We start from the raw sequence: 16,938 nt of genomic DNA on the forward strand, positions 1-16,938 counted from the left end.
GTCTTCCAGGAATCGGCTCAGACTGTCAAGGAGAGAACGTATGTTTCGCAAATAAGTTCCATCTTTGTTGATATGTCATTGAAATGCCGATATTATACATACTGACAAACCATCGGTTTCGGATGGGATTACTTTTCACACTGCACAATGTGCTGAAAACTACCAATCAGGTACGATATGAAACAGAGTTGCGAAACGGTTCACTGGTATGGAGTTGTGTGGTTTAGGGTTTGACCTGTGTCGAGCGCTGCAAGAAACCGTGAGCCGTGGAGTTTCAAGGCTGCCCAGGTGACACACACGAGAGAAGCTCGAAGCGTCCTGGCAAGGCCAGCTTGTAATATACGCCAGTCGAACGGTACTGCAGAAGCTGATGCTCTGTAGTGTGGGATGTTCATCGGAGTGTGATTCATACAATTTCTTCGCCGACCAGTTTCGAACATGTGGATCCAGTAGGAAGAACCAAGGGTGCACGCGAGCAGGGGCGGTATTCTTGCTGGTTCTTCTCTGATACGGTTCCGAGCAGCGCAGCACATTACGGGAAATATAGGATACCATTATCCTCGGTTTAGAGGCGCCTTCAAGAGCGTGGGAGCTTCAAAGTTCTCCCATGCATGGAAGGCGTCTGAGCCCCTCAAGCTTGGAAGCATCTGGAAGAATCTCATCTCTTCCTAAAATGTATACGTTGAAAAGCGGTATGACCACAAGTTGCCTGTTGTTGCGCGATTGCTAACCCTGTCGAGTCGCTCAAAGAGGGTTGGATCCTCTGTGCGATTCAAGGGATGAAAATGGCGCTCAGGGTCTAACCGCGGGGTTCTCCATACGTGCATGTTTGAGAGAAACGCACGTTTCGACCGCTATGCAGCTAACTGGTGACGATGCGGGTCGAGCGTGTCCGTTGCTAAGACGGACACGCTCGACTCTCAAAGTAGCCCGCTACACCGCTGCAAATGCCGAATCGAAGAGCCGCAAGCCCTGTTAGGCATTCTGCAACGCTCCAGAACTGTCCAGCATCAGCACATGGATTTTCTGCCGTCAAGGCAGCGCGATAAAGCTCTGATCTCGAGGATGTGGTCCTAGGCACGGAAGTCCACCGCTTGGGCGCCAAGGACCGCAGACACAAGGGACCCAGCCTTAGGGTCGAATGCTTTCGGCACTCCGCTTTAGGCGGAAACACTACCCACATCCGTGTTGGTTAGAGACGGAAAGGCCCGGAACGGGTACCTGCGCCCCATATGAGCGGCGCGCTCGATCCAGTTGGCGAACAACCGGCACAAGGTGGTGAATATAAAACTCATCCTGGCTTGCCGGCACCCGGAGAAAAGCTCTAGGTGGGGGGCTGCCTCTCAAAAACGTGGTCGCTCATGACCTGGTAGAGGCTTTTGTGTAAAAATGCAAGACCCTCTGAATGTCCGCCCACACTTTTTTTTGACACCTCAAACGCGTCAAATGCTGCTTCGCAGCTTCCTCTCCGCCGGAGTAGCGTCGCCGTATCTCCTGGCTCATAAAAGCTATCGGCGCGCAAGGGACACCGCGACTTCATCTCTTCGCCATTCGCGTTTGCTCTAGAGTCCAACACCCAGTCCCGTTCATAAGGTTCCCTGGTCTAGGCCTGCAGGGCCGCCTTCTTCCTTGGGTCGCTCCGGGTAGATAAGGGGGTGCATCTGTGCCATGTATGCGCAGATCCAGCTGAGACAAAACGACACAAGAAAGCAGGATTGAAATCAAGACGAGTTCCCCTAGCGTGCAAAAAAGTGAGGCAGCAGGAGGTGAGGCACGAGACCGCACCGAAATGACGTCCACGTGTAGGTCCCCCCCTTTTTCTCGAGAGAGGATACAAACAGAGAAAAACGCAGACAGCCGATACAGAGCAACACGCGGAATAGCTCGCCAACCGCGTAAACATAAAGAAGAGAGACATAGAGAGGAGCAGCACACGGAAAAAGGACCTGACCTCTACGTCTTTTCTGCACACAGAAAGGTCGTAAAGGTCGTTGAATGGACCAGGCCAGTGAGGAAAAACGGATGGGGAGAAGAAACAGACACGGGGGCGACACGGAAGAGAGACGTCCGAGACTCGTGGAGCAGCGAGTGAACTTACAAGAGCCAGAGGCAAACCACGGTCGTCGTGACGAGGGTGAACATGAGGCTGCAGACAAATTGGAGACCGCACGAAACGACGAGGTTCAGCAGAGTTCTTGGCTCTCGCGCATTCTTCCTGCAGAGGTGGCTACTCGTATTCTCACTTGGACGTTAAACCCCGCTGGCTTTTCAGTACGGTGCTGCCGCACGTTCCCGTCGAGGAATCAAGTAGCAGGCGCATCTCTGAGAGGCTACGATGCCCTACTCCAGTGCCGAATAACCATCTACGTCTTGACATACGGTGTGCAGCCCCTTTGAACAGTCAGAGAAGCGGTCCGCGCTTTGTCCCCAGCTGTGGTCCCAGTGAAACAGAAGTATCATTATCGTGTCTTCCGCGGCGCTTACGGCAGCGTCTCAGTCCATACACGTGGACTGGGTGCCCGCTCTCGCTTGTTTTTGTCCTGAATCGTGTCTAACCGCGAGCACATTCCGCGACAGCGCCCCCCCTCGAAAAGCTTACCCCAGAATCTCTTTCTTGGAGATGTTCCTCGTGTTCTCCGGCCGCAAAAGAATAAAGGGCAGGATCACGCACATGAGGACGCCGATGCCGACGTACACGCCGGAGCCGATCCAGAGAGCGTCGAATGCCATTGTGAGAGGGTTGAAGGCGGACAGAAATGTGCAACAAGGCAGTGTACGCACTTCCAGCAGGAAAGGCAGAACGCAAGAAAACGCCGCGTCCCAACTGCAGACGCTTCCCACTGGGAGAAGAGGAGAACAGTCAGCGGGTGGCACGAGATGGACGCCCTTGTAGGCATATACATATATACATATATGTTCGCGTATACGTATGCAGTAAGCGGCGAACCACTAGAGTTCAGTTAGGGCGTGGAGTGGAGCGTAGACAGACGAAGAAGAAAAACAAGAGATCAGACAGTGAAGGAACGAAGTCCCAAAGTGAAAGAGTGGTACGGAAACGCACCGTATTCCTGCGGAAAGGCGCGGCGGCAATAAACGAAGCCAGCAGCGCCACACTGGATACACCACAAAGCCCCGAATGAGGACCTGCGCTAAGAAGGCATGCGAAACGTACGAAATCTTCTCATGCAGGAAAACACAGCGATGCAGGCCGCCACGTGGACTATATATATGCAACAGAATCGGGAAGTGGACAGTAGAGACGGTTCGGATTAGGGCTAGGGTGAACTGAGCAGTCACGGGAATCAGGTGGAAACGGAGCGTCAGTATTATAGGGTTCCTGTACACTTGGTCGCAATCAGTGATGAGGGACGGTCAGGTCGGGAACGACGCGAGAAAGAGCGAAGGGACCACGTGGGAGGAAACGCGAGACGACGAAACATCTGAAAGCCGCCAAGAGCGGCTAGATGAGGAGCCAGGAAGGAGAGGAATCCAGAGAAATGGTGAAGAAGAAAACACGCAATCGGTGTTCGCGTGCCACTGTCGTCAGAAAACTTACTCGAGGTTCGCTTCGAAAGCACTCCGACGGCAGACACTCGAGAAAAAGGGAGAACGAAGAAGGCGCGGGAGAGACAACGAGGTCTTTGACAGCAGGCTCCCCTTAAGCGTGAACAGAAGGTTCAGTGAGCGAAGAGATGCCCCGAATAGGGATATCGGTGCTGTTGAAGTGAAGGCCGGCGAACAACTCGCGAGAAAATCCCCGCCCGAGACCCGCCACCCCGGAGATTCGTTATTGAACGAACGCTTGTTACAACCGCACGGTCCAAGAATGGCGTTTGAGACGTGCTTGCAGTGGAAAATGGAGAAAAAACAACAGACGGTGTGCTTGATCTCCGAAAATTACAGCCGCATTCAAGAAAGCATGTAGCTCCGACAAAAAATTCCAGAACGTCTCGAGCTTTTTGCGAGAAAATCGGGTACAGGGGAACCCCTCTGGGTCAGCCGCCAGCCAGCGCTGCCGGGTTTCGCTGTAGCGCTCGGCTCCAAGACGGCAAGGCCACTGTTATTCAGAATTCCTTTTTCGCGTGATCCAATGCTCCGCTCTTTCAAAAATGTATTCATGAGAGATAGAGAAGCATAGTAACGTGTCCGTCTTTAATATGAGTAGAAGACTGGCAAGCAAGAGAGCATGTCGCGTTTCAGCAGAGTGAGAAAAGCGGCAGGCACACTGCAGACTATGTCACGTAATTTGCCGAACTAATGGAGGTAGCAGGAGCTTTTGTTGGTCTTCACAGAAGGCGAGTAGAGCATTTGCTTCACTGATGCTTGCAAGGAAAGGGAAGGAAAACACCTTTCAGGTAAAGGAAGCACAGGATGAAAGCGGCATTTGGCACGGCTGGAGGAGAATATGAACTTTGCGTATCTGAACTATAGCAGTACGGGCTCCCGATGCGCGTCACTTCAACCTCGATTCTGTCCTAGCTGTTGGAGCGCGCGAAATTAAAGAATCGTATACACGATTGTCGCGCACAACCGAGTTGAAAGGACTAGCCTGCCGTCTCTGCATCATCGCTTTCGCCTCGTTCTCGCGTACGACGGATTCTTCCTGGCTCAGTTCAAAACCTTCCGTGTGAGCTCCCACTGACTATTCCATCGGCAGATACAGGAGGTTGTTTGCCAAATTTGATATGCTTGCGGCTCATTCTGTGTGGTCGGTGCTAGACAATGGGGGACACCGCCACGGACGCTTGAATGTCGTCTTGCGAACCCCGTGCGAGAGACACCGTACTCTTGACCATGTGGAAAATCTACAGCAGCCTTACAGTGTATTTTCGTCTGTTTTTATTGTCCTGGCCAGGCTATTGGAGGCTACGCAGAGAGAGACGAGAGTACAGGCGGCAGAGAGACCTCACGATAGCTACCCCCACCCAGCGCAAGTGCAGCTCAAGGGAGCCGAGGCAAGCGAAACCCAGACCGTTGCAGCTTTGTTTTTACCTCTTTGGGCGGGTATTTTGGGTGCAACTGTCTCTTTGAGGTTGCTGTCCTACTCGTTCACGCACACCTGGAGCAAGGACGCATGGCCCGAAGAAGCATTAGAAACGAGGCGAGACAGCTGGTGGAGGCTGTCCTGGTCACGCAGGGGAAGCACTGGGATCAAATCTCGTTAATTCATCACTTTGCACTGCATTGAAGTGAAGTCCTGTAGTCAGCAAGAGGGAAGACGAACGACGGATATAGTGTCGAGTATCTGAATGGTCTCCCTTTACCGGAGCGGCGTGCTTTGGCGACAAACGGTTGACAGGCGGCAGACTGAACTTGAACCTAATAGAAAAGTGGCGAATTCACAACAATAACTCTGCACTTCCTAGAGGCAGGGACCACGTCAGGAAACGTCGAGAGAGTGCCATTTCAGCACTGTTACGGTTTCGGTCCGGTACAGCCCGCATCCTCCCAGCGCTTCTTCACGAAGGCAGCCCCTGATGCCTGTGCGCCAGCTATAAAGCCTCCATCGTCACATATGCACGCAGAAAACTATGATAGTAACGTGGAAAACTGTCCTCGGCTTGGGATTCAAAGTAGTCCTCGGAGGCGTTCCATGGGCTGCTCAACGCTATAGCAACAACCAGGACCGCGTTCCAGTCAGCCGATGGTCGCTCTTCGCGTACAGTGCCAGCAGTGTGGTTAGAACTACGACACGACTGAATCATCCCTGTACGAGCGCGCGTAGTTCGCTTGAAAAGTGAGGAGCTGCACGTACTGGTGTCGAGATTGCCCTGTCAACAGTCAGGGATGCCTAGGCAATAGCAAGCGTGTTGTCCTCCCATGCAACGCTCTGTTCGCTCATTCCACGTGTATAGCTCGCTGCTGTTCAGTGCAGAGAGAGGGCCCGACCTCGCCAGTACCCTCGCCTCCACCACCACATGGTGGTTTTATTCATTCCCTCGATCCAAATACAATCCTCCACTTGTACCTGCAGCGTCGTCGCCGCGGGCAGGCACACAAAACAAGAAGACGGAAACACGCAGAGGGAAGATGCAGCAAATTCTACGTCGCTTGAGGCAACAAACCACCTGCACTGGAGTTCACACGCTTCCCGTATTCGTCTTGGCACGATTTTGATCGTACGCTGGAGATTACCGTAGACGGCGTTGGCGAAGGGAAATTCTTGTTCGCTCAGCACATGAGGAGTCTGGGGTATATACGAAAGTTCCCTTTGAACCCCCTCTGCATGCGTTTCGTTAGGTACGTAGGTCCTAACTTTGGTGGAGCAGATTCCGTCAGTTGTGATTCAAGAAAAAGGGAGACACGAGACACCGGCTTGACTCGGTCCGCACAGCTCCCTAGCGATACTCGCGCCACTTGCCGTTCTTCGGCTGAGGTCCCGAACTCTGCGACATTCACGGAAGTCCACGGTCCGTCGACACGTATTCTGAATAACATTTGTTCCGTCTGGAAAGTCTCGCTTTTCCGACGGCGTTAGCGGGAGTACCGAAATAGTGACCATGTGCATCTTTTCTCGCTAGCATGCGTACGGTGCCTTGCACTTCCAGCCAAGGGATGCTCCCATTGGCTAACTTTTTCGCTGCTTTCACACGAGGAACAATGTCTTCGCTCAAGTAAACGGAAACTGACTCACGAATAGCAGCAGGTGAGTCACACGTTGTTGCAGCAAGCCTAGTGTTTCCCGCGGGGCTTCCCGTCCTCCGCCTCGTCTAGGCTGTGACCGCGAGCCGCCCTCGTCTCTCCGTCTCTCATCCCGCGGCCGAAAGAACCAGAACTCAGCTTTCTGGTCTTCCGTCTTCTTTGTTCGGGTCGAAAAGAAATCCCAACCCGTGTAACTGCTGTCTAGACAAAGACGCCTCTGATTGGAGCCCTTCTAACTGGCGTGGCCTTGCGCTCGGTTGGCTACCGTAGGCGCCCGGTCTGCTGGAGCGGTTGCATGGGCGCATTACTCGCGATGGCGTCAACGACAATCGGGAACATCCGGGCGATATTCTGGGCTCCTGCCATTTCGTTTCGTGAGGGAGGCGCCAGGGATGACTCTGCCGTTTTTGTATTTGGTGAGATTTCACTGTACCCAGATTTCGAGTCGGATCGCCCCGGGGAGCGCTCTATATCACATTTCCTGCCAGCCCAGTGCAACAGCGCACGACCCCCCTTGCCGTATCTCCTGTAGCAAACGCCCCATACTCTCCTTATGGCAGTTTAGTTGTTAAATCAGGCGCTGGGCAGCCGCGTGGTCTGATCATGCGGGCTGGTCAGGTATGCATCACTAGATGTGGAGGTCCTGCCCTCGCCTCGCTCCTCAACGTACTTTTTTCACCTTTTTGACAACACGTTTGCCCCTCTCTGCAGTGTTCTTGTCGTCGCTCTTCTGTTAGTCCGACGCTTGTTTTGAGAAGGAGACGTCCGTGGCTTCTTCGTGACGTCGCATGGCATGCTGTCTCCCTCCTCTGCACGCCCACGTTTTTCCCGCGTCTCCTTTCTGTTTTAGTGAGTGGGCACCTGCTCTGGGCAGGGAGATTGGAGGCATCCGGAGGAGTCAAAGACAGGCGACAGGCTGCACAGCAGCCTGAAGTTCGCCGACAGCTGGTCGGCGCCGCGAGCTCATTTCTCCGTTCCCCGCTTGGCGACGCATATTGGTCGCTGGCGTCATTTTCCTTCATAGTTGGAGGGGGACGGCTATGAGGAGGCAGCCGCTGGCGCGCCATCTGGATGCACGCGCAGGCTGAGCGCGTCGTGTGCGCGAAAGGGAGGGTCACATTTTGACGTGAAGGCACCACAGCCATCGCGTTTTTCGTCTGCTGTTCAGTGCATCTGTTTCCACTAGCTGTGTTTGCCTTTGTCAATGGAGATTGAGCGCATCAAAAGTCCGATAATATATCCTTTGAGAGGACACGATCCGGATTTACCTCGCTCCTTTGCATGCCGCGCGGCTCTTCCCAGCTCTTTTGAAGTGTGACGCGCTAATCGCTGTGCCGTGGTCCTTCGCTTCGTCTGTTTGCTTCCGTGGGGCAGCCCTGTGGGCACGCGTTCTCTTTGTGCCGTCGCCTCTCTCCTTCGTTTGTCTTGTTTTGCTTTCTGTCTCGTCTCTCTCCCTTGCGCGCTGCATGCCGTCTCTACACGCTGCACCAGTGGCTTCGTTTGGTCATCTTTTAACCTACATCTCCAGTTGTTTTGCTCGCTGTTTGTATTTTCCGCGTGCGCCTCCGGTTCCCATTCAGTCTCTTTCGCCGGCATCGCGTCTGTCCGTCGGGCACGTGCGTCTCGTTCATCCGGCAGCAGCAAGTCTCTCGTCTGGGTTCTTCCGGCAAGGCCTCCTGTCCGTTCGCTTCGCAGTCAATGGATTTCTTGGCAGGCCCGCCCAGCAGCAACGTTGCCCGTGAGGCTTCGTATTCCTCTTTGACTTCGTCTGCTTTGCTGCACACGTTCCCCCTCATCGACGGATTCACAGGAGAGGTCTTCACCATCGACCTGCGTCACCCGCTTCTCCTCGCGTCGTCGGCGGGTGCGTTCTCGCCCTCCATTTCGCGTCTCTCCACGCCTCGCGTCCCTGAGACGTCCGACGCCTTGCGCGGGCGGCGTTGCACCTGGGAGGGGCTCCAGCGCTTTCTGATTCACCACGTCGTGCCTGCGCTGCCACGGGCCTCGCTTCGCAGCAGCCCTGACGCGCCACGGACGCCCAGCGAGGAGAGGGCGCCGGTTCACCTCGCCTCCGCTGCCAGCTCGCCTCGATTTTTTCCGCGGCAGGCCGGCGGCGAGAGCGCCGCCTCTGCCTGCGGGCTCCTGGTGGTCGCGGGTCGGCAGCCCTCGTGCGCTGTGGCGGAGGCCTGGGCGTCTGCGCCGCACCCTGTCTCCCCGTCCGCGTCGCCCGTTGGAGGCTGGAGGAGGCGCGGCGGCGGGGACAGAGAGAGAAAGCGGAGCGAGGAAGTTCGTGGCGACGCCAGAGGGGGGTTGCCAGAGGAGGACGGCGTGGTGCTCCTGCTGGAGCGCACCGCGACCTCGCTGGGGCTCGAGGTTAAGCGCCGCGGCGGGGCGGCGGACGAAGCGAGTTCGCAGAGTCGCTTCCTCGAGGCAGGCGAGCCTGGGCCCATCTTCTGCTTCCGCACGGATGTATTGTTTTCTTCCTGGGCGTCGCATGTGAATCCGACGCACCCTCCAAATAGCCACGCGCTTGTAGGCGCCTCAGGTGCGCTGGGGGGACGCAGCGCCGCTCTCTCGTCCTCGACCCTCAGACCGGACCGAGAGAGCGGCGGTCTACCGGCTGGCTCGCCTGCCTCCTCGGCCGCGTCTCCAGACGCGTTCTACCTCCATGCCTACGACCCCCGCGACCCGCTGAATGCGGGGTTTTCTCAAACTTCGCCGTCCCGCGACGCGTCTAGCCAGCCGCCGCTGGCGTTCGGACGAGCCACAGAGGCAGAAGCAGCAGCGGCCCTGCCGCGCGAACGCCGAGCCTCTGGACCTCGCACCCCGTTTCCTTTTCCTCTTCCGTACGCCTCCCCTTCCCTCGAAAAGCGACTCTCCGTCCCCGAGCAGAGAGCGGTGAAGACGGCCTCTGCACTGTGTACCGACAGCGGCTTGCAGCACTTTGCTTGCAACGTGCGGACAGCCGCGCACCTGCTGGCTGCCGGTCGCGCGCGGGCTCTAGCCGCCGCGGCACTCCTGAAGAGACTTCCGCAGCAACGGCAGGCGGCGCTGGTGGTTCAGGCGAATCTGGAGAGGCACATCCACGTGGCTTCACGGTGGCTTGCCTCGCTCGGGGCGCGGCTCGAGGAGGAGCGACGCCTCCAGCAGTCGTTGCTGGACGGCCTGCCACAGCTGTTCTCGCTCTTCGAGTCCTGCGTCCTTCCGCAGACGCTCCAGAGTTACGAGAGTCATGGCGCGTCTGCTGGGCTTCACTCGGGAGGCCCTGAGGGCGCCGCGACCCGTGCGGCCGGTGCGCCTTCCTCCTCCGCGCCGCCTTTCCGCACGCTGGCTGATGCCCTAAGGCTCCCGACTATCCAGCGCCACGTGAGGCGCATCGAGAATCAGAGGCAACAGGTGTACGAACGCCTGCGGCAGCTAGAGCGGCGGTGCGCAGAGGCGCGAGAGGAGGCCTCGCTGGCGGGTCGTCGCGCGGTGAGCGTCGCGGAGAGAGGCGGGTCTCTGGAAGACGAGGCTGCGCGAATCGAGGCGGCAGGCAGGGAGCACGAAGTACTGTTTCATCGCGTACTCGAGGCGCTGCCGCCGCCGCCCATTGCGTATTCTCACTACTCGCCCGATCAGCTGCACGAGCGCCAGAGACTCCAGTCGAACGCGCTGCAGCAGCTTCGCCAAGTCGCGCTGGAGCAAGCAGCGAGCGAGGAGCGACTGGCGCGTCTGTGGGCGAGGAGGGGCGACGAGTTTCTCGGCGCCCTCCTGCGGGCGTTTCGAGGCAAAATGGAGGTCAAACAACACCACGACGTCGGACTGCTGGTCCGCGACGCCTCCCACCGAGTGGCGGTTTCTGTGCTCCAGCTGGGGCGCCTGTATGCCGTGCCTCGCGCCTGCGCGCTAGCCGTGCACGAATGCCAGCGGAGGCGGCAGTTCAGGTGTGCGTACACCGCAGCAGCGCGCGACGCGCAGGTGCAACTCGACCAAGTGCGGCGCGGCGAAGAAGCCTCCCGTCTGCGGTTTCTCGAAACCTGCGGCCACGCTCTGCCAGCCGCGCTCTTTCGCCCTCTCAAGGAGTGCAGCGTCCCGCGGGTGTACGTGCACGGCCCGGGAGACTTCGACCGGAGTCTGGAAGGGCTTGTAGGTCCCGAGTTTCTTTCGGTGCGGCGAGAGGATAATCGCGATGGACGAGGTCCCACTGCGCGTGACGCGCGACAGAAAAGGTATGAGGCATGCCACAGCGAGCAAGATGGAAGCCGCGTGCAGACCTTGGACGAAGCTGAGATGCGCGGCGGAAACCCTGGAGGTAGCGGAGGTGAGACCAGCGTGGTGGCGGCTGCAACGAAACACCTCCAACTCGAGCTCGCCGAGAGACAAGAAAAGGAGTTGGAGCACATGCTGCAAAGCGCTTCTCTCTCCGAGAACGCGGCACTCGCGATTCTGGCGGCCGAAGGCATCCTCACAGAAATCGTCAATCGAGGAGACACGAGCGACAAGGTGCATCTTGAGGAAGCGGCGAACGCGGATCTGGGTATTCTCTTGTCTCAGTGGAGAGGCGAGGAAGAAGCGGAGATCCAGCTGGGTTCCTTCAGAGATCACGCGGTGACACTCGCTCCAGGACCTTCTACTGGAGTGTTGGCTGGTGGGGGTAACGCCGCGCGTGCGACTGCGGCCGAGGAGAACCGAAAGCGTGAGGGAGACGTCGAACCCACCGGGTGGCGAGGAAGGGAGGACTGGCTATCAGCGGGAGCGGCTCGCTTTAACGGCGAGAGTGATTTGTCTAAAGACGTCCAGAGCAAGCCTCATAAGGCGGAAAACGCATCCTTTGAGCGAGCGGCAGATTCAATCAAACTCGAGGGGAAGCGGGTCGAGGCTCAGCGTCGTCTCAGCGCCTACCCTATCCCAGAAGTGACGCCCGCCTCTCCGGTAAAACAACCGCCGTGCGGGAGCGACCAGGCTGCTGACGGGGCGCATGCAAGCGGGCTGCTAATGTCGCAGTCAGATCCTGACTCCGCCTCCTCTCTCTCGCGGCCTCCATCGGAGCTGCTGGCCTCGCCGCAGCGTGATTTTGTGCGATCCGCATGTGGAGACAGGCCCAGACGCGACGCGGCATTTCCGTGCTCAGGGATAGGAGGAGAAGGAGGGAACACATTTGAGACGGAGGGAGGTGGATTCCAAAGAAGTTCCGCGGACTGCGTTTCTTCCTCGAGCTCGTCTTCCCCTCGTCGTCCGTGTCTACGCGGCACTTTCCCGATAGGCGAAGAGAACGCGTCTGCGCGCGCCTGTGGGCTCGCAGGTGCTGAAGCGTTTTCTGCGGCAAGTGGCGCGCACATTAGCGGGGAAGTTGAGTCGCCTGTGTCGGCGTCGTCTGCGGCTGCCGCCGTCGCGGTTTCGGGTCCCTCGGCGGTCTCCTCGTCTGCTGGATACACTGCGTCTAGCTTTCCGTACACCGGGGAGGCTCGAGGCAGCGAGAGCCGCAGCCAAGCCGCCGCGCCGGTGGAGGGCGACGGGGGAATGGATATGTCTGCGAGGAGAGCTGATCTGGACGGCAGCCAGCGCGGCGGAGGAGACGAAGGCGCAGCAGCAGCGGCTGTGGAAGAGGATAGAGAGGAGAGGAAACTCACCGGCGAAAGCGGCCGCGGGCGCATGTGGAGCCCAACTGAGTGGAGCTCAACTGAGAGCGAAGACGCGCAGACGATATCGCAAAAAACAGACAAAGCGCATGCTTCGTCTTCTTTCAGAGATGCAGACGGCGAGGGGAATTGCCTTCTTGAGGGAAGCCAAGAGGCGGCGACGACCCCTTCTCGGGATGAAGATGCCCCTCTTCGACAGACTGAAACCGTGCGCTTGAAGGGACTAGGGGACGGCGAAAGACACGCGCCGAAGCGAGCCGGAGACACGACTGTACACACTCCGGGAGACGAAGGCTCGTGTCGGCTGTCCTCGATGCATGCGCGGGCCGGCCGAGGAGACTTGAACGAAAACCGTGAGCCGTCACGAAGCTCGAGTCTCTTTTTCACTCCAAGAGCCGCCCCGCTGGGGGACCCGAGTAACTCAGACGTGGAGGGCGAGCACACGCCCGCTGAGCGTCGTCGCGCCGCGGCGAACGAAGCCGAGGGCGGTGCGGTTGTCGTGGCAGCTCGGGATTCTTTACCGGCGCCAGAGACAGCCGGGGAGCCGCGGCCAGGCGCAGAGTCGAGCAGGCCCGCAGAGGAAAGCGATCCACTGGGACACGTCGCGTCTGCGTCGCTTGCGCTGTTTTCCTTCGCTTCTCGTCCTCATTCGTCTGCAGGACGGGATCTGGCGTCGCCTGCAGCTGCCTTGCCGACGGATTCGCATGCAGCCCCTTCTTCGCACGCGAGGAGTTCGGCTGCCTCAGATTCTGTTGCAGCCAGAGGCGCTTCCTCCGGCGTTTCTGCGGCCAGCGCCTTGCCTGCGGCTTCATCATCGTCTGCAGCCGAGGCCTCATCGCTCGACCCACACGACGCGGCCTCGACTCTCGTCGCGCTTTTGCCTTCGGAGATCTTCTCGGCGGGGAACGCAGACGCGAGCGGAGTGCCCTCAAGCGAAAAAGGGTGCCAGAGGGACGGACGGGATGAGAGTGAGGAAGCGCGCGCGGCGATGACTCAGAGGACCCCGCCTGCGCCAGCGGAAGAGGCCGAACGCTCGCCAGCCAGGGCCGCGGACAGAGAACTCGCGAGAGACGCTGCAGCCTCGGGGGAGGGGCAAGGAGAGAAGGAGGAAGCCACACAAAGCGCCCAGGCGCTGCCGGCCTCGCCAGAGGCACCCACTGAGCCACCGTCGACGGGGAGGCAGCACGAGAAGCATCAGGCTGAGCGCATCGCACGCTCTGAAGACGAGGCCGGCGGGGGAGAGAGGATGGCGGATCAAGAACTTTTATCCGCAAGGCAAGAGGGGGCGGGGGGACAGCCAGGAGGAGACACACCAGGGCGCGGCGAGCCGAACGAACTGGGAGACGCGGAGAGTCGAGAGACATGCGCCGCGGACGCCCGACACCTGCGGGAGGCGCAACGCAGCCCCAGGGAGGCAGGAGGAACCGAAAGACAAGGAGAGAGAGAAGTAGCGCGAGCAGCACAGGCAGACAGATGCCCTCACCCACGGTTGAACGAAGAGCCAGGAAAGGAAGCAGCCGTGACGCGAGGGGGGGCCGATGCGCCGCAGATCAGCGCAGAGGCAGCTGAGCCTGAGGAGACGCCGGGGGAGACGCCCCAATCTCCGCGGCCGACTGAAGCCGGCAGCTCGCCCGCAGGCCTCATGGCGCACCAGGGGAGCGCTCCGGACGTCGAAGGCCTGAGGCTACGGGAGGCGAGGACAGTCGGCGACCTGCAAGAAGAAAGAGAGTACGAACCGCTTGTCCTTGCGGCGCTCGACGACCTCGAAGACCCCAAGGGCGCGGAGACGAGGCAGGAGCGCGGAGCGCGGGACAGCGCGCCCAGACCGGACCGGCCGCAAGAGGCCAGCGAGGCGGAGGACGACCCGCGCCTCCAGCCGCTTCAGGAGGAGACAGAGGAAACCACGCGAGCAGGCCTCGCTGGACACAGAGGCGTGGAAGAGCGTATGAACGCGTTTGAGGGCGAGGGGCTCGAGGGCGGATCCTGGCTGAAACAGGCAGCCGACAGAGGCAAACAAGGCGCCGCGGAGGAGCCCAGCGGAGAGGCCTCCCGGCTTGGCGCGGACGCCGAGGGGCTTCTGGGGCCCAAGCGGTGGAGAGAAGAGGAGGGCGGCCGACGCGCGAATGCAGACAAAGAGGCGGGAGAGGCAGACGCGCAAAGGGAGACGGAGCCGATGGAGGCGGATGATGGCGTGTCTCTGTCGCCTTCTATCCGTCCGTCGTCGCGGTCTGAAGGCGTTCCTCCTCCTCTCCTTTCTCCTCCCGTAACTGGGCGGAGCGTGGGCGCACACGCGCTGGACGTGGCACACGGCGCGGCATTGAGCTCGGCGGAAGAAGGAAGAGAAGAAGAACGAGGAGAGGCAGAGAAAGTGCAGAGTTCAGACTCGAGAGACGACGCTGACAACCGAGAAGTCGACCAAGCCGTGGAAGCAGCTGGGCTTTCGGCGGGGCCCCGGGAGGGCCGGGAGGGAGACAGCGGGACGGAGATCGGCGAAGAGAGAGGAGGCAGGGCTCCTGAAGCCGCCAGGCATCAGTCGAATCAAAGGGAAGAAGAAAGGAAACAGACGGGAGCGCTGCTGAGACTCCAAGACGAGGGAGGTGACTGTACTGGAGGCGCTGCAGAGGCTGATGAAGAAGCATCCAAGCGCGAGCAGAACAGCAGCCGCCACATCGGCGAAGTCGGGGGAGAAGGGCCTGACACCTTAGAAGGGGAGTCGAGAGAGAGTGAGAAAAGGGTGCGCGGCGCAGAAGAGGATGTAGAGCAGGTGGCGGTGGAAAGGAGTTCTGCGGAGTTCTCTGAAGGAAAAGACGACGAGGGGGAAGAGGCGAAAGGGGCTCGCGAAGGAGAGGCGACGGGCAACAGCGTGGATGCCAGTGGCTGAGCGAGCTGCCGAGCGCTGAGTAGAAGTTCGGCCTGTGGCTCAATAAGCGATTCCTGCAACTGCAAATGCAGAATTCACTGGCGGGGCAACCTGGGCTGGTCGCCTCATAGCTGATGCGAAGAGCGCGACGCCTCCAGTGCACCCTGCAGAAGAGAAGAGACGGGCTCAACTCACGGCCTCTGCACAGGCGGCGAGCTGCGCAGCGGGCGCCGCCGCAAGCTCAGAGGAGCGGAAGGAGACAAAGAAGCAGAAGCAGACAAAGAAGCAGAAGCGGAAACATGTACTACTATCACGCAGACACAAGCCCCGCGTTAAAAGCGACATGGTGGGCACTGGAACGCACACGCAACCAGAGAGGCGTACGCGAGAGGGCCGCGGACGCGTAGAAAGTGCGCAGTCTCCTGGAGAGGGGATTCAGGGCGAACTGAACAGCGAGGCAAGAGAAAAAGACGTCGATAAGCTGCTGCGCAGGAGCAACCATGAAGGCAAGAAGAAGCCCTCCGAGCTCAGCAAAATGCCACTTTTGAGGGGATTTTCACCAGACGAAAACCGAGAAGAGAGACGCGCGGCGCTCTCAAGGAGGCGGCGATGGGGAGCCCGCGGGGGCCGAAGGGGCAACGAGAGAAAGGGGCAGACGCGCAGGCGGAGAATCGAGAGGCCAGATGAAAGACTTATGGCGAAAAACTGCGAAGAGGCGGGCGGTCGAAGAAACAGGCTTCAGGCCGAACGGAAAGAAAAGGGAATTTTCTGCCCCCGAGCAGAAAGCGGGAGGCGACACCGGCATCCTCCCTCCGTAGAGTAGAACAGACAGATCGAAAGTTGCTCTGATTCGTGCTGACACTCACTTTTCCATTCTCTCTGTGAAAGACCCTAGAATGCTGTCACGCAGGATCAGGTTTCTGTGCGCATCTTTTTATTCTGGTCCTGCGTATGCTAAAAGCAATTCAAGAGTTCTTCAAGCCTGAACCCGCAAGAGAGTGAAACCCGCGCCGTCACACTACCTCATCCTCCCTGAAAGGTTGACGAGGGTCTGCATCGGGCTCTTCTGTTGCACGCATCTCTCACTATTCAGCGAACGCATACATACAAAGACAGCTATAGATACAGTTAGATAGATAGATATCGATGCAGTTCGGTGTGTGTTACAGACCGATATCTACGTTTGAGCTACGCGGATTTCACGGTAGTCGCTAAGCTAAGGCAGGCAAGATGATTTATTGTCTCGGAATCTATCGAAGCGTCCCAGTCCTTGCATGCGCAGGGCTGCAGCACATGCCTCTACCACGGCGGACATGCTTCGTGTCTCTAATGCGGCGGCACGTCGTTTTCGACTCTGTGCGACTGAAACGACACTTTCCCGCACTATCTGTATCGCTGGCACTATCAGAGCTACTTCGCAGCGGCTGACACAGCATATCTTCACTCCTTCTGCTGCAGAATGCGGAAAGTGTTTCGTGTATGCTGAGAAGAATCTGCGCTACCTCCGCGCCTGTTCTGAGTGGTAACCTGCGAGTCGCCGCCTGAGGGAGGCTGCCTCATTCCGCAGACGACTCTGAAGAGAGGGGACTGAGCGCTGAGCCGTCTCGAGCGCGCAGGCATCTCCGCGACAGCAGCGGCGCATCACTGATTTACATTTTGCTCAAGGATTCCCGCCTTGTGAAGCCGAGACGCGAGACGAAGACACGGGGCGAAGAAAAGTAGACGCATGCCCCAGACGGGGCGGACTCTTCGCCAGATGGTTTTTGCCTCTCTCGTCTCGTTCCCATCTCTCGACGACGCAGAGGAAGACAGAGA

The 16,938-nt window shown here is 58.7% G+C and overlaps 3 protein-coding genes across 3 annotated transcripts; 1 reads left to right on the forward strand and 2 right to left on the reverse strand.

Annotated features, from left to right (window-relative positions):
* Positions 1 to 159: 159 nt before the first annotated feature.
* BESB_029060 (uncharacterized protein) lies at positions 160 to 827 on the reverse strand (the record flags this gene model as incomplete). The annotated part of the gene is made up of 2 exons (XM_029361580.1): positions 160 to 280; positions 703 to 827. 2 exons carry the CDS (start codon positions 825 to 827, stop codon positions 160 to 162), a joined length of 246 nt encoding a protein of 81 aa, XP_029215480.1.
* Positions 828 to 1,586: 759 nt separating this feature from the next.
* Positions 1,587 to 2,730, reverse strand: BESB_029070 (uncharacterized protein; the record flags this gene model as incomplete). The annotated part of the gene is made up of 3 exons (XM_029361581.1): positions 1,587 to 1,686; positions 2,099 to 2,146; positions 2,600 to 2,730. The coding sequence occupies 3 exons, from the start codon at positions 2,728 to 2,730 to the stop codon at positions 1,587 to 1,589; spliced, it is 279 nt and encodes a 92-aa protein (XP_029215481.1).
* A 5,610-nt stretch (positions 2,731 to 8,340) lies between these two features.
* BESB_029080 (uncharacterized protein) lies at positions 8,341 to 15,144 on the forward strand (the record flags this gene model as incomplete). The annotated part of the gene is made up of 1 exon (XM_029361582.1): positions 8,341 to 15,144. The coding sequence occupies one exon, from the start codon at positions 8,341 to 8,343 to the stop codon at positions 15,142 to 15,144; it is 6,804 nt and encodes a 2,267-aa protein (XP_029215482.1).
* Positions 15,145 to 16,938: the final 1,794 nt, after the last annotated feature.

The sequence above is a fragment of the Besnoitia besnoiti genome, assembly GCF_002563875.1.
Source record: "Besnoitia besnoiti strain Bb-Ger1 chromosome Unknown contig00015, whole genome shotgun sequence".
NCBI classification, from domain to species: domain Eukaryota; phylum Apicomplexa; class Conoidasida; order Eucoccidiorida; family Sarcocystidae; genus Besnoitia; species Besnoitia besnoiti.